Here is a 14,756-nt window from a genome sequence, read left to right as displayed (position 1 = left end):
GGCTCTTCACACACACACACACACACACACACACACACACACACACACACACACACACACACAGCAAATAGCCAGCCATGTGCTGAGGTGAGAGTAGTAGGTTTCTGATGTGCATGGCATGAATATTCCCACCATGGCTGATTTCAGGATACCACCAAGATGTCAGCTGGCTTGCAAAATTCCTGAAAATTAACAAAAACACTCATGAACCAGCGTGAGTTAGCTCCAACATACCACTGAGAAGATCTTTGTTTAGTAAGACTGCTATTTATTTAGAGATTGCACTCAAAGTGTGTTTGTTTTTGGAGCGGGTGGTGGCTGGGGAGATGATACAATAGAGGAAAAGGAGACTCAATTCTTATGAATGTGGTCAACTTTTGCAATTTACCTTGGCCTTCATGTAAATGAAAGGGAAGCATTCAAATTACTATGTACTAGTAAGTAACAGATAATCTGATCATATTCAAATTTTAAGGAATCTTCCAAATTAGGGATCCTGTTTACACGCACCTAAATACAGCCTAAGGGAACACGTGTACTGGGTTTGCTTAAGCCAACTGTCCCTCTTAAAGAGCCCAAGCTGAAACCAGCGGCAGGAAGTCACGTTCTGGCACAAGAGTTTCAGGGACTGAAAAGTCACCTGTGTGCCATGAAGAACTTAGGTCTAACTTGAGGAGGGGCCGTCATTTCAGAAACCATTTGACAATGTAAGTTGAACTAGAATTGTTATGCTCAATTTGGTCTGTTTTTTGTTTGTTTGTTTGTTTAAAGACCAATATATCGCTTTTATGATCTCAAATAAATGTAACACAGCTGTCTTTCTAAAACCGTCATCTTTTTTTTTCTTTTTTTTTGCGGTGCGCAGGCCTCTCACTGTCGTGGCCTCTCCTGTTGCGGAGCACAGGCTCCAGACGCGCAGGCCCAGTGGCCATGGCTCACGGACCCAGCCGCTCTGTGGCATGTGGGATCTTCCCAGACCGGGGCACGAACCCGTGTCCCCCGCATCGGCAGGCAGACTCTCAACCACTGCGCCACCAGGGAAGCCCTAAAACCATCATCTCTGAGAGAGAGAAAATACAGTCCAAAAGCTAAGAAGACAAACTAAAAGGGAATGGTGTGATCATATTCTAGCTTCTGTCACTTTTCATGTATCATCTATCAACAGGCTTTAAACAAAGTGAACCTCCTGATCCTTTTACAATCCTTTAAAATAAAATGCCTTAAAATCAGAATAATTAATCCTAGAAACTGAGTTCTAGACTTTTCCCACATGTCCTCGGTTGAAAGGATTATTTTACTGAGTCTCTTTTTTAATGACAGGAAGGAGAGTTTCAGTACTCACTTTTTGAATTACCCCTCTACAGTCATGAGACAAGGCCAGGTTTGAAAGAAACGTGAAAACCATCTGCTGGACTGCAGTATTCTCGAGAGGAACCTGGGAAGCCATCTTCAGGATATACAGCATCAGGGAGCTGCCAGGGGCCCCTCGATGTGCAGTTTGAACAGGATACTGTCCGTAACTTGACCAACAGAGAGAACTGCAACCTTGAAAAACAACAGTCCATCACAACGTCGTCTCAGCTCCACGCTTTAGTTCAACAACCTGAGTGGTAAAGCATGTCTGTCTATCAAAGGACTCGGCCATTAGCCTGTGAACTGCAATGGCACTGAAGGCTGGTGCTGATATGTCTGCATCTGATCTAATGGACTGAGGGCCTAATGACTTCAATGAAGCATTTAAAAACACTGTGGTCTAATGCCTCCATTTTCCAGAAGAAAAAAATGAGGACCACGATAACCCTGGGGTGGGAGGACAGGACAAACGCCACCAGCCATGTACGCTAAATGGCATCTCGGGGCTCAGAGGTGTCAGTGACTTGCTCAAGGTCACACAGCTCACAAGCAGCGAGCACCAGCAGTAGCATCAACTGGTTTTCCAGAGTCCAGTGTTTACTCAGTAATTTAAACAACCATATGGGATTTATCAAAGGAGAAAAATAATCATAAAAGAATTAGAAATGCATTTTACTGTATTGTAACGTAAGCCTAAGGTGTGATTAGCTTGTGAAAGTCCATGCAAGGAGGCCAGCTTAAGTACAACTAGATCTGAATCAAATACATTCTGCAAAATAAACTCATAAAAGTAAACACAAATAAATAGAGTGATCTTTCCTGTATTCACACTACATAGCAGTATCCAAATACCAAGGTTTCCGTTCATGTTACACAAAACTATCACTAAATGATTCAGGTTTGCTTGGAAACAAACAAGACAGGAAAATAAAAAGGTTCTTCCTCAATTAGAACCACATTCTAATATTTGCATCAACTTTCAGTATGTAAGTAACATAGATTACAGTTTCAAAGATTTATCGTAAAGTATTGGGTTGGTCAAAAGTTCGTTTGGGTTTTTCTGTAGCATCTTATGGAACAACCCCAAACTTTTTAGCCAACCCAATATATGTTTCTTTTGCTCAGTATTTTGCAACGGATTCTTTTCTTCCCCTAAGCACACTTTCCTAAACCCTAAATTAAGGAGTGAAGGGTTGGGTAAAGAAGGATGGTGTGCAGAGACCACACTTCAGAGACCGCTGTGCCCCGCCGGTCACACTGCGAGAGGCCGTGAGCTGGGATGGGGGGCAGTGAGAGCAGAAGTGGGGACGGGAAAGTCAACAGCAGTGGCCTGTAAACAAGGACGACGCTGCCCTGCAGTGCTCTCCATACACCACAGAGCCTGAGGCTCTGTTCCCGCCAGCTCACACGGCCAGAGGCACGCGGAGTGGGCGACAGGATGGGCGACAGGACAGGCGGCTCCAGGGTGGAGGAAAAAGCCACCCCCAGCACACAGCAGTGTCAAGATGGCTGTGAAGTGTTCTCAGTTCCGGTCCTTTCTCTGTCTGTCTTTTGATACCGGGAGAATCCAATTGTTACGCTGCTGACTGTCGCTAGAAGAAGCACGAGAACCTTAAACTTGCTGACTGAACCTTAAATCTGTGACCCTAAGTTTACATGGGAAATTCACACTGCCCGCAATGCCCCCCACTTCCTTCCCCTCAAACAGCTACCTCACACATTCTCCTCTCTTCCCAAGTCACCTCCCCGCTTGCTCTGCTCTCTCTTAGTTGTTGGCCTCTAACAATGCAGGGCCCTGGGAGGCTCTCAATAAAAAGTCTGTCGTATGCAGGAATGAAAGAGGCACCCCAATGATACCAACTGTCGCCAAGCCAACCGAACCCAGAGCTACCTTTCACCACACCAGCCTCCTGTTCTAGAATCTCTTAAAGTTTTAACCTTAACCTGTTTTTAAGGTCTTCCATCATAATTTTCACTCTCAATTTTCCTCTTAAATTCAACGTTCCGCTGCCATATAATCGCGACAGCTTCTCCCTCTCTATCCCTGAGCTGTCTAGTGACTCTTCTGTCTCATCAAACACATACTAACGTAACCGCTTGTTCTTATAATACCTGTGAGAAAGCATACCTCTAACCAACATACCCTCAAATAAGTGGAAGAAACACTTCAAAATGTATATTCATTTCTCCACTTTAACAACATTACCTAAGATTAGTATTGTAGTATATTTTTGAAAGGCAGTGTTGGGTTCCATTTACCATTTGGAAAATTTGCAGTATAGACACAAAGCAGCTGCAGGGCAGTTTGCATCAGTGAATCATCCATCAAAAGCCAAGGCCAGAGAGAGTGCAAGACAGGGACAAGATGAGCTTCCAGGGCTGCCTCCTGCAGCAGGAAGGAAACAAGGGCAGCATTAGTCTGAATAATGAAGATATAAATTAAAATCAAAGCCAAAAAACTTGTCACCAACAGGATACAAAAACTGAATTGATTTTTGTTCTGATTAGAGAAAGGAATCCTATGGACAGATTCAGCACCTTGCAACCCAGACTGCCCTGACCACAAGCCTGACCAGTCTCAGAAGTCCCTGCAACACTGGGGTGACCAGGATACGCAGCTTAGGTCAGAAATGTAGAAAAACAGCTTCTGAACATGTAAATTAAGCAAGACAGTGATATCTTGCAACATTAAATAAACTCTTATAAATGCTATGATATGGTTAAGAAAAGGGATTTTCTGGTTAAGGAAACATTCTGATCAATTCTGAGTTCTCCCCTCCCCACCCCCGTGTGCATGTATATGTATATATATCTAATATGTGTAGCTAGACAGATAGATCAGAAGTAGATTACTGTTTTTAAATAAGTTGAATATGATAAACTTCAGTCAAAATATTATGCTAAATCAATAATTCTTAAGTAACTCAGTTTTTATTACAAAGATCAGCTACCGCTGGGAAAACATTATGGATAAAATATAACTATCGGCAGTAAATGCAACAATTTTTTTAATGAACAGAGTTACTAGGCAATTTGTAGACCCATGTGCACACATGTGGGCCTTCATATAATGCCCTACACAATTTTATGGAGTATCAATACTCCGTAAAGAGAGTGGGCGGGTTATTCCCAATGTTACTCCCCACTCTCCATAGGCCTGGAGCACAGCCCTACGACGGCCGCAGACGACCCTGCTTACTGTTTCACACAGAAGACAGACACGATGAGGTACGGGCTCCTGCTCTACTCCGCCGTTCCGTCCACACGGTTGATCTGTGTATCCCTGCACTTGCCCTTCCTGCCTGGCAGTGAGGAACAGGTGCTCTTTGGGCAGAGACTGATCCACCCATCTGTGTTCTGGAACACAGCCCCGCGTGCCTCCTCAGGGATCTTTACCCATCTATTAGTTCTTCCCTTCCTGTCTCTTTAATAACTAGGCCCTGATTTGCTCATTTCTGTTTATATTTAAGCACTTTACATGTTAGGAGTAAACATACAGACTAGCTTCCTTTGATGCTATATTCCTAAATTATAACTGCTGCTTTTCAGAACCAAGCTTCTAGGAAGAGTACTCCTAATGCTGTCATTTCCCAGCTATTATTTAATCTTCAGCTTTACTTCAATTTCTTTTCTGAACTGATGAGGCTGGTAAAATCGCTCCTACCTTTATGGCTGTCAAACCCGCAGGCACTGTGGCAACTATTAAGGGCTCTTTGTTCTCTGTCTCCATGCAGTCCCTCTATCCTAGATCACCTCCAAACTCTCTCCAGCATTCCCTTCTCAGCTGTTTTCTGTCTCCTCTCCAATAGTTATATTTTCTGAGGACATGACCTAGGCTTTCACTACATGCCCTCTTGGGAAATGTCAACAATAGTCACGGCTACAAACACCTCTATGCACTGCTAGCACCACCCCTCAGAGTCCCAGAGCCGTGTAATCCGCCGACTACCAGCCATTTCCCACCCCGAGAGCCTGAAGACACTTTACACTGCGATGTACGAACCCAATGTGAGGATCCCTCACAGCTACAGGCCGCTCTGCTAGGCTCGCCTGCGGTAGACTTGAGCCTGGACGTCGTTCTACATGTCTCTTCTTTCTCCTCAGTCTCTCGCATTTGCTCCCCTCCCTCCTTCCCCGCCCTCCCTGCCCGGCTACGGTCTCATCACCTCTTGCTGCACCAGCACATTCACCCCCTCTAACCTTGCCCGCTCTTCGTTCCATCTACCTCACAGCCCCGGTGACCTTTCCGGTATGGAAACTCCTCCGTGTCATACATATAGACAGCGGGGTGGGGTGGGCGTGGGTGACCTGGTGAATCACCACAAGAGTGACCAACAGTTAGCGATGGGAGTGTGTCACACACCTCAGGTAAGCTGGAACAGGGAAAGAAATTAAGAATCTTTGCCCCCTAGAACTATGTCTATTCTCAAGAGTAATCTAAATATTCTTCTTTGGATTTATTCCTTATTAAACAACTTGGAAATGCAGAAACACGTGACTTATGGAGAGATTACACTTTCATAGTGGGCTGATGTGTTACAAACGTGAACAGTACACTTACAGCCAGTACTCAGGCGAGCATCTCGGAAATCCACAGGCAGATCCTACTGGGAAGGTGTGCTGGCGTGTTGCCTGAGCGAGGTGTCACAGATGCATACTAACTGCACCCAGTCACAAGGACCCTAACAAACTTAGTAAATGACACCTCTATTTGGAGTAAAAAGTTTGTACCATTGGGAATCTTAATGAAATCTATCAATGCCTAATTCCCATCAAAATTGCTTTGAAATGTAAATTGTTAGTCATGTGTCTTGAACAAATTATTTTACACAGTTTAAGGGATATGTGTTCAAGATGTGCATTTCCTAGATATAGTATATATTTTCCAGTTTTATCACAACTAAAAACAAAAAAGGTAAGAAATTTTTTTAAAAAACAAAACTTCTGTAATTTATCTTCATCTTACTCATTTTCCATAGTAATTCTGTGTGGAAGTTAGTACTTCAAAAGTGTCGTATCACTATGACCAAGCAAATCAAATTGTTCCAGACACTATATCCTGTATAACAGCACCAATGGCTGTGTTAAATGACAGCATCAATGCTCACAGACAGAGCAAAACAACAGAGGGGCTGCCGCAGAGCTGGGAGTGAAGAACCTCCTGGACGTCAACAGGCCCACACTCGGCAACAGCAGTAAGCGATTTCTCCTCTGAAGTGGGAGACACCCTCATCTTCTTTCCTATGGATGCAGACACCTCTACTTATCCCCTTGGACAGTTGTCTAACAACCACCTTTGAAAAAATTCTGCCTTAAGATACATACATAGCCGTGGGACTTCCCTGGTGGCACAGTGGTTAAGAATCCGCCTGCCAATGCAGGGGACATGGGTTCGAGCCCTGGTCTGGGAAGATTACCACATGCTGTGGAGCAACTAAGCCCGTGCGCCACAACTACTGAGCCCACGCTCTAGAGCCTGCGAGCCACAACTACTGAGCCCGCGTGCCACAACTACTGAAGCCCGCATACCTAGAGCCCGTGCTCCGCAACAAAGAGAAGCCACCACAATGAGAAGCCCACACACTGCAACGAAGAGTAGCCTCCGCTCGCCACAACTAGAGAAAAGCCTGCGTGCAGCAACAAAGACCCAACGCAGCCAAAAAAAAAAAAAAAAAGACATACACAGCCATTCATTCCATCTTAGTCAAAAAAAAAATAAAACAACCGAAATGGCTACCAGTAGAAAAAAAAGAGGCTCAAGTTTGCTTTAGCTGCCTTAAGTTAAAGTTTCAGTGATAAAGTTAAAACGCCAACATAAGAAATGTCATCAGGGTTGAGAAATTATGATAAGATTAGGTGCATCCATTTCTGAGAATGAACACTGAGCTTACAAACCAATCAACCATGCATCAAAAAAAAAAATTCGAAGAGTTTTCCATTTTCCCAAATTATCTCATATAAAATTTAAACTGTTTAATAACAGCACTATCAAAATTTTGAAAAGAAGCTCTACTTACTTTACATTCTTCATTTTGATAAAGACAATTTCTTAGGAGCTGCATGGCAATGCTTAACTCTTTAATAAAACCATCCTCCTGTTTAAACAAAAAGCAGTTGAAAAATGTGAACAACAGCGTATTCCACTTTTTACATACAGTAATTCCTTCTCCCCTGGGTCACATTACAATGCAGCTATGCTCTCACTGAGCCTGGCCACCATAGCTTTGAGGGAACTGACAAGCTAATGATCTCTGAAAGATGACCATATCTCGAGAAGCACATTCACCAAGAAAAAGCTATTTCTGTTCTATCAAGCACAGAGGAACTGAGATATATAATAAGCTCCACGTTTCATCTCGATAAAGTGAAGCAGGTACTGACTGGTTTTCAGTCATATCAGGTGTTGGCTGACACTCTCAATCATGAAGTAAAGGGCCTCTGCATGAGAGGAAAAAGGAAAAGAGGCAAGAAAAGAAACTGACAAACATATAAGCCCCTGGACCCATGAAATTATCAAATATGGCTTTTTCTTGGTTTCTTATCAAAGGCAAGCAGAAACTAGTTATTACACACACTGCTGTAATAATGGTCTTAGATCTGTGTATATATTATATATATATATATAAATATAATAGATATACTTATAAACATATACACATATTCATTTTCTCGATAAGCCTGTGTGGCAGATCTTTTTAACCACAGTTATTAGTATTAACCATTGCTATTATATAAAAACTGTGTTATTTCCAATAGTCCAGATATAGAAGCAACCTAAGTGACCACTGACAGATGAACGGATTAAAAACGTGTATATATCCAATGGAATATCACTCAGACACACACACACATACACACACACAATCCTGCCATTTGCAGCGACACAGACGGACCTTGAGGGCACTATGCTAAGTTAAAGAAGTCAGACAGAGAAAGACAAATGCTGCACGATTACACCCAAACAAACAAACCCCAAGTAAATGAACAAACCAAACCGAATAAAAACGGACACGGAGATACGGAGACCAGAGCAGTGGTTACCAAAAAGCGAAGGGGTGAGGAGGAGCAAAAAAGGGTAAAGGGAGTCAGCTCTACAGTGGCAGATGGAAACTAAACTTGGTGATGAGTATGGTGTAGCGCATACAGAAATAGCAATATAATGTTATAAACCAATGTTATCTCAATATAAAATATAATTTTTTTAAAAACCTGTGTTACTTCAAGTTTACAGTGAAAACGCAGCTTGAACATGAGTCCAGCAGACTCAACGCTTAAAAGAGACATTCAGAAGTCACGGAAGGAAATAAACACGATTAGGAATACTAGCTCTGCTACCACCCAGATACGGGGCAAACAGTGGCTTTATCCATTATCAGTTATGTGACTGTGGTGTCATGAGTGTGCAGGGGATAATAAATATGAAATGTTTAGAATAGTGCCCACCACATAGAAAACACTTAGGAAGTTATCTCATTCCTAGTGAACCTATGAGAGATTTTCTTTTTGTAGTATAAAAATGTATCATGCACACTCCAAAATGCTTATAACAACAACATATAAATACATGAATCTCATTAAAAGATTTTCAAGTGAGAACTAAGACACACACACACACACACACACACACACACACACACACACCCCGAACGCAAACCTGCTAATGTAGAAATCCCACTAATTTATTTGGCTGTACCTTTCTTCTAAAACAGACACTCATCTCAACCAAACATTGGTGTCATTTATAAGCACAAGGATACTGGAGGGACGGTCTCTACGTATGGCCATTCCTGCCTCCCAGAATTTGAGAATTCAGTCACCTTTTTCTTCAGTGCTGCCCTCCCAGGCCTCAGAGATTCCAGGTTCAGCTGTGCATGAACGTGCTTCATCTGCTCCACGCAACTGTCTATTAGATGGGCTGAGAGGGAAAATCCAAAACAATCAAAAGGATATTCCATTTCCAAAAAAGTTAAAACTACACATAACAAACTCTCAAAAAAATAACATTTTCTATTTCCAACCAACTTCATTTCTGCACTTTCAGTGAGACGTTAATGAATCAGAGGATAAAAACGTAAGAGAACTAAAATGCTAAAGCCCACTTGTTTTCAATTTAGTATGATACCACCCACGTCTCATTTACATTGGAGGCGTGCAGAGTTTGTTTCAGTAGCAAAGTCACAACTCAAATTAGTGGGCTCGATGTTGCTGCTTGATGTTCTCTTTCATCTCTAAGACCTGTGTTCCCTGATTCCAGATGAGAAATTATGACACACAAGAGGGGAAATTTCTATGAAAATATAGGATCATCTAATGCAGTTGTTATTACTATCAAAAGTACGTGATTTCTTCACGTGTGCAATACGTGCTTGTAGTTAGTATTATGAAATTGAGTGATGTGCTACTTTGAAAAGCTTCTCTAATATTTAGATATAGATTCTCTGGAGTCAGAATCATTACACAAAAAATAATCTACGTGTGTAATCTTTTTATTTTAAAAGTAATGCATGTTTACTATGTTTCTGTACAGGGAAAATAAAACCTATAATTTTTTAGTGACACTAAAGTCCTTTACACTTTGAGTCCAAAGAAAATTAAAATGAACAGGCAGTAAAATATACGAATTGAAAGCATGCCATAAAAGGAGCTGATGTGCCAGGTGGCTCACCCTTCAGAGCGTGTTTCTGTGCTCTTCTACTGACGGCCAGAAGCGACATCAGTGCATTCACAGCGACTCTTTTCAGGACATCTCTGGAGGATTTTACTTCATAACACTGTGAAGAACATATATCAAACGGCCTTCGAGAAAAACTTAAGCTGGAGCAAAATGGTTGTGAATAAAAGATGCATTCCATTTAAAAGCTATGGTTAGTTTTCAACTATTCCATGAAATTCACTGGAATCTGATAAATTATTAAGATTTGAGAATGCTCTGTGTGGATAAGACTGAATAAGAAATTTATAATATGGAAACGACCAAAAATCATTCTCAAAGACTCATCATCTAAAGAAAAAAGCTACGTTTAGTACTAACACATAGCAAGTTTATACACTTAAATTCACCAGGGAATATATGAACACGTGTAATTTATTTAAAAGGGCCCTTGGAAAACTGGAATTGGAGAACTGTTATCAAATTCCTCCTGTCTTCTCCTTGAGACACATTCCCCTCCCTCAATTTCTACTCAATGCACCCCTGTATCTCAGGAGATTTGGTTCTTTCCATCTTTCATTTTATAGCAACATTAACCTATCGTGTGGCATGTTTTTCAAAAAAAAATTACTTAATTTTTTTACTCTGACATAAATGAAAAAAATCACTTGTACTTTTGAAAATGCTGATATTTTGGTATATTTCCTTTATACATTTGAATTTATGAGTTAAAAATCTTTCATTATAAAAAATTCAAGTATGTGTAAGAGTAGAAAAAACAGGATAACAAACACTCATACTCTTTTAAAACACTTTTGGCTGAAGTATTTTAAAGTAAACAGTAGATATCATAAAATGGCACACTCCAGTATACATAACCATAAACCCATTATCATGCCTAAACTACTTATCAATCATTTCTTGGAATCAGCTAATATGCAGTGAAAATTCAGATTTTCTCTTTTGTCTCAAAAACGTCTTCTCGCAGTTGGCTTATTGGAATCGGGACCCAATGGAGCGTTCACATCGTATCTGTACATTATATCTCCTACGATCACCTGCCTCTTCCCCCCACCCCACCCCACCCACCAGGGTTTTTCACTGTTGTTGTTGAGAAGCTGAATAAACCAGATCAGTCATCCTACAGAATGGCTCGCATTATGGAACAGTCTGTTTGCTTCCTTGTAATGTTTTAATTTGTCTTCTCTCCTCTGTTATTTCCCATTTACTGGGTGTTTTAGCTCTAAAGGGTTGACTAGATTCAGCTGAATTTTTCATGGTAAGATTCTCATGTGGATATATGAGTACATTTTTATTACAAGTTCAAGGGGTTCATAAGCTCAAGTTGAAGAATCTAGAAGTTCTTCATTTGGTTTATAAATATTAGATATCATTCAAATTCATAACTTTTCCTTCTACCACTAATTTAAAAATGATCCAGCCTTACAGTATTATTAAAATTAAGCTTAAATGACATAACTTTACATAAAATACAGCACAGCATAATTATACAGGTACAACTCCATTTACAATTCCAGCCCGGCCTACACTTGGCAGCATAACACTGGAGGAGCCTGCAGAGTTGGGGGGCCCCCCAGCCCTCCCACCAGGGGCAGTGATTCCATCTTAAATATCTCACTGAGGTCGCTGCCTCGAAGCAGGCAGGTCCTGTCTGGCCAATGTTCGATATTAAATGGCCAGGCCAGGGATGCTTGATAAAGACCATGCTGAGCGTCAGCATGAAACAGGGGTGAAGAGGCAGTGAAGTGTTATAGGGTGATGAATATCTATGGAGTATGATCATTATAGTTAACTATGAGAATCCCAATTTGTCTACAAACAAACTTCACCATTAATAGGAAAACTGCTCTCACAAACACATCCTTATTGAACTTGTACATATTAGTGATTTGAGAAAAACAAAACTGAGCTCACTGAAAAACACTACTCATCTACTACCTGTAGCAATGAGGGAAAAAAGGAGGTAAGACTTCGAGGGAAAGAGCTGTGCACACAGATGTGCCTTTTATTCTCTCGTGAAATCTCATCAAAATGAGAGAAATGGGATTAAACACACACACACGTGCACGTGCAAGTTTGGAAACTAGAAAGTCGATGGATGAATGGCCAATCCATTCGCAGGCTTGAGAATTCTAAGCGGTGAGTGAGAAAAACTGAGTATCACCCCAGTCCATACACTGAATTGACAACGGCTGAGGAAACTTAGTACCATGTACCCCGGGAAGTGAGAGTCAAGGAGGACTGTTTGAAAAATCTCTGAGAAGCAGTTACATGGGACCAGATTCTTCCCATCAGGCTCTGTGCAGCCAAGCCACTCTTCCTCCCCAATCCTTGTAAAAATCTGGAGGTTTAGTCTCTGGAGAGGATGAGTTAGAAGGATTCTAAACTGGCAGAGATTTGGCACCTGTGTAGGTGAGGGTGTTCTACTGAAAACAACGAAGGATTAAGTGAAACTGTTCAAATTAAATTCTAAGAGCCCAGCTCTCTCCAACTTTGCTGCAAAACAGTTGGCAGGTGGGTTTTCAACCCCAGGCAGGAGGTCGGAAGATTCTGCTCTCGGGAATGTGACAAGCTCACCGAGACAGGGTCACAAAATGACCCAGCCAGATCCCTCCCGCACAGAGCCTGCAGCTCACCAGCGCCGCTCACAGGCTCAGAGCATCCACCTGCTTTACGTCTCGCAGTTTGAAATATAGCAGACAACCAAGATTACCAGACATCTGACAAAAGCTCCCACAGCAGGGGATAGAAAACAAAATAATGAGAGGAAAAAGAAGAAAAGAGAGATTATGTAGGAAGAAGAAAACAACAAAAGTTCCCAGCACACAGAGCCTATAAAGTGGAGGGAATGTCAATGAAGTAATTAAAAAACAGGAGTTTACAGATGAAAAGAACCCCCGAGAAAGCCCAGCACAACAGAAAAAAGAGATCCGCACCTAGGTACTTCATCAGGAAAATGCAGAATATTAGGGACAAAAAAAAAATTCTAAAAACTTCCAGGAGATACCAGGAATCACAATGACTTCAGAATTCTCTACAGTAACATGAAAAGTTAAAGGAAATAGACGAATGCTTTTAAAACTCTGAAGTGAATGTTTTCCAGTCTAGCATTCTCACTTGGCTAAACTATAAATTAAATGAAAGCATGGCTAGATTTCAAAAAAGCCTCCTATGCACCTTTTCTCTGGAAGCTGCTGGAAAAGAGACTCTACCAAAAGAAGGCACGGGGCACAGAGGGTCACAGGAAAAGGCAGAGAGGTGAAGGAATTCCCCAGGAAGGAAGTGAATGGAGACCCCAGGATGACACTGGGCACCAAGCAGGTCAGAAGGAATTGGGAGTGATTTCTTCCAGAAGATGAAGCTGATATAAGTTGACATTTCTGAATACACTAGGAAGACATTCAGTGGCTGTCAAAGAACAAGGGGCTTTCCAGTGATAAGAGAAAACTCATCAAATGAAAAATAATACAATTACCTCTAAGGAAAAAGGAAGCTGTGCAGGAAAAGAAAGGTGAACACTGCAACATGGTTCAATTGTGTATAACGTTTTCACAGTTTAACACTACACCCTGCCTAATCCTAGTCAATGTGAAGCTATATAATACTGGGGGAATGAGAGGGGAACTCACTGCGGTTGGGCAGGTAGGTGGGACATGGAAAGAGAGTTAAAAGTCTCATTTTCCACACCAGAAAATCAACAGAGTCCAAAACTGAATAATCAAGATAAAGAAATACAAGCATGTTATTTAGAGACACAGAAGGGAAACTATAAAATAATAAGCTAGGGCTCCCCTGGTGGCGCAGTGGTTGAGAGTCTGCCTGCCGATGCAGGGGACATGGGTTCGTGCCCTGGTCCGGGAAGATCCCACATGCCGCGGAGCGGCTGGGCCCGTGAGCCATGGCCGCTGGGCCTGCGCCTCTGGAGCCTGTGCTCTGCAACGGGAGAGGCCACAACAGTGAGAGGCCCGCGTACCGTGCAAAAAAAAAAAAAATTAATAATAATAATAAGCTAAAGAGGTACAAGGAGTCACCTCTGAGAAGAAGGAAATGAGAGAAGGTGGCAGAAGTTCCCTACTTTGGGTAAAAAACCTTACAAAACTGGCACTCTAAAATGTGTAGGTGGTAAAACTGGTATGAAAACCCAAAACTTAAAAAAAAAAAAGAAAGAAAGAAAGAGAGAACTAACCTCTAGTAAATCCACACACTTTTCAACATAGACCGAAGGCCAGAGCACAGGATTTAATTTGGTCTCCCACTTAGCTCTTACTGCAGACTGACAAGGAGCTGCAGCATCAGAGTAGGACACCCTGTAAGGGTGAGGAGCCGGGCGCAGGAGGGGAGGCTAAGATTCCACATACGACAGGTGAAGCGACAGACGACTAGCTACTGGATGATGCAGACATGCAAAACAAGAGGATACAGAGCGAAAAACCATAGGCAGAAAGAAAATAAGGGGACTCAATGTAATTTGTTTAAATGTTACGCAGTTTTTGATATAACTCTTTCTATGTACTAGGTGATCTAGGCTTTTTGCTTTCTTTCCACAAGGTACTAAAGTAGAGAAAAGCCTTTTTAATTACAGTGAACATTCACTGACACAGCAGAATCTCAAATATATAACAAGTCTTCTCTCCAACAGATTTACTGTTGAATTTTACCACTCACTAAGCAGTAGTGCAAAACATAACTCCTAAAATGTGACATAAGAGTTTGCTGTTTCCTTGCATTACTA

At 41.7% G+C, this 14,756-nt stretch overlaps 1 protein-coding gene across 5 annotated transcripts in view; it reads right to left on the bottom strand.

The window, feature by feature from the left end:
• The window catches only part of RTTN (rotatin), a 162,864-nt gene that overhangs the window by 36,466 nt on the left and 111,642 nt on the right, over positions 1-14,756 (bottom strand). For 4 of the 5 annotated variants that reach the window (XM_024754913.1, XM_024754915.1, XM_024754912.1 and 1 more), the window contains exons 41-45: positions 10,019-10,124; positions 9,171-9,268; positions 7,371-7,448; positions 3,613-3,739; positions 1,343-1,545 (exon numbers count right to left, since the gene is read on the bottom strand). In XM_024754913.1, the coding sequence (XP_024610681.1) occupies positions 1,343-1,545; positions 3,613-3,739; positions 7,371-7,448; positions 9,171-9,268; positions 10,019-10,124 (612 nt within the window). The remainder of the gene's footprint in view (positions 1-1,342; positions 1,546-3,612; positions 3,740-7,370; positions 7,449-9,170; positions 9,269-10,018; positions 10,125-14,756) is intronic. The other variant, XR_003004501.1, reaches the window with a different exon arrangement.

Source organism: Neophocaena asiaeorientalis, unplaced genomic scaffold (genome assembly GCF_003031525.2).
Source record: "Neophocaena asiaeorientalis asiaeorientalis breed wild unplaced genomic scaffold, Neophocaena_asiaeorientalis_V1.1 scaffold124, whole genome shotgun sequence".
Classification (NCBI taxonomy): domain Eukaryota; kingdom Metazoa; phylum Chordata; class Mammalia; order Artiodactyla; family Phocoenidae; genus Neophocaena; species Neophocaena asiaeorientalis.
Note: the sequence above shows the minus strand (reverse complement) of the source record. Positions and strands in the feature narration are given on the sequence as shown.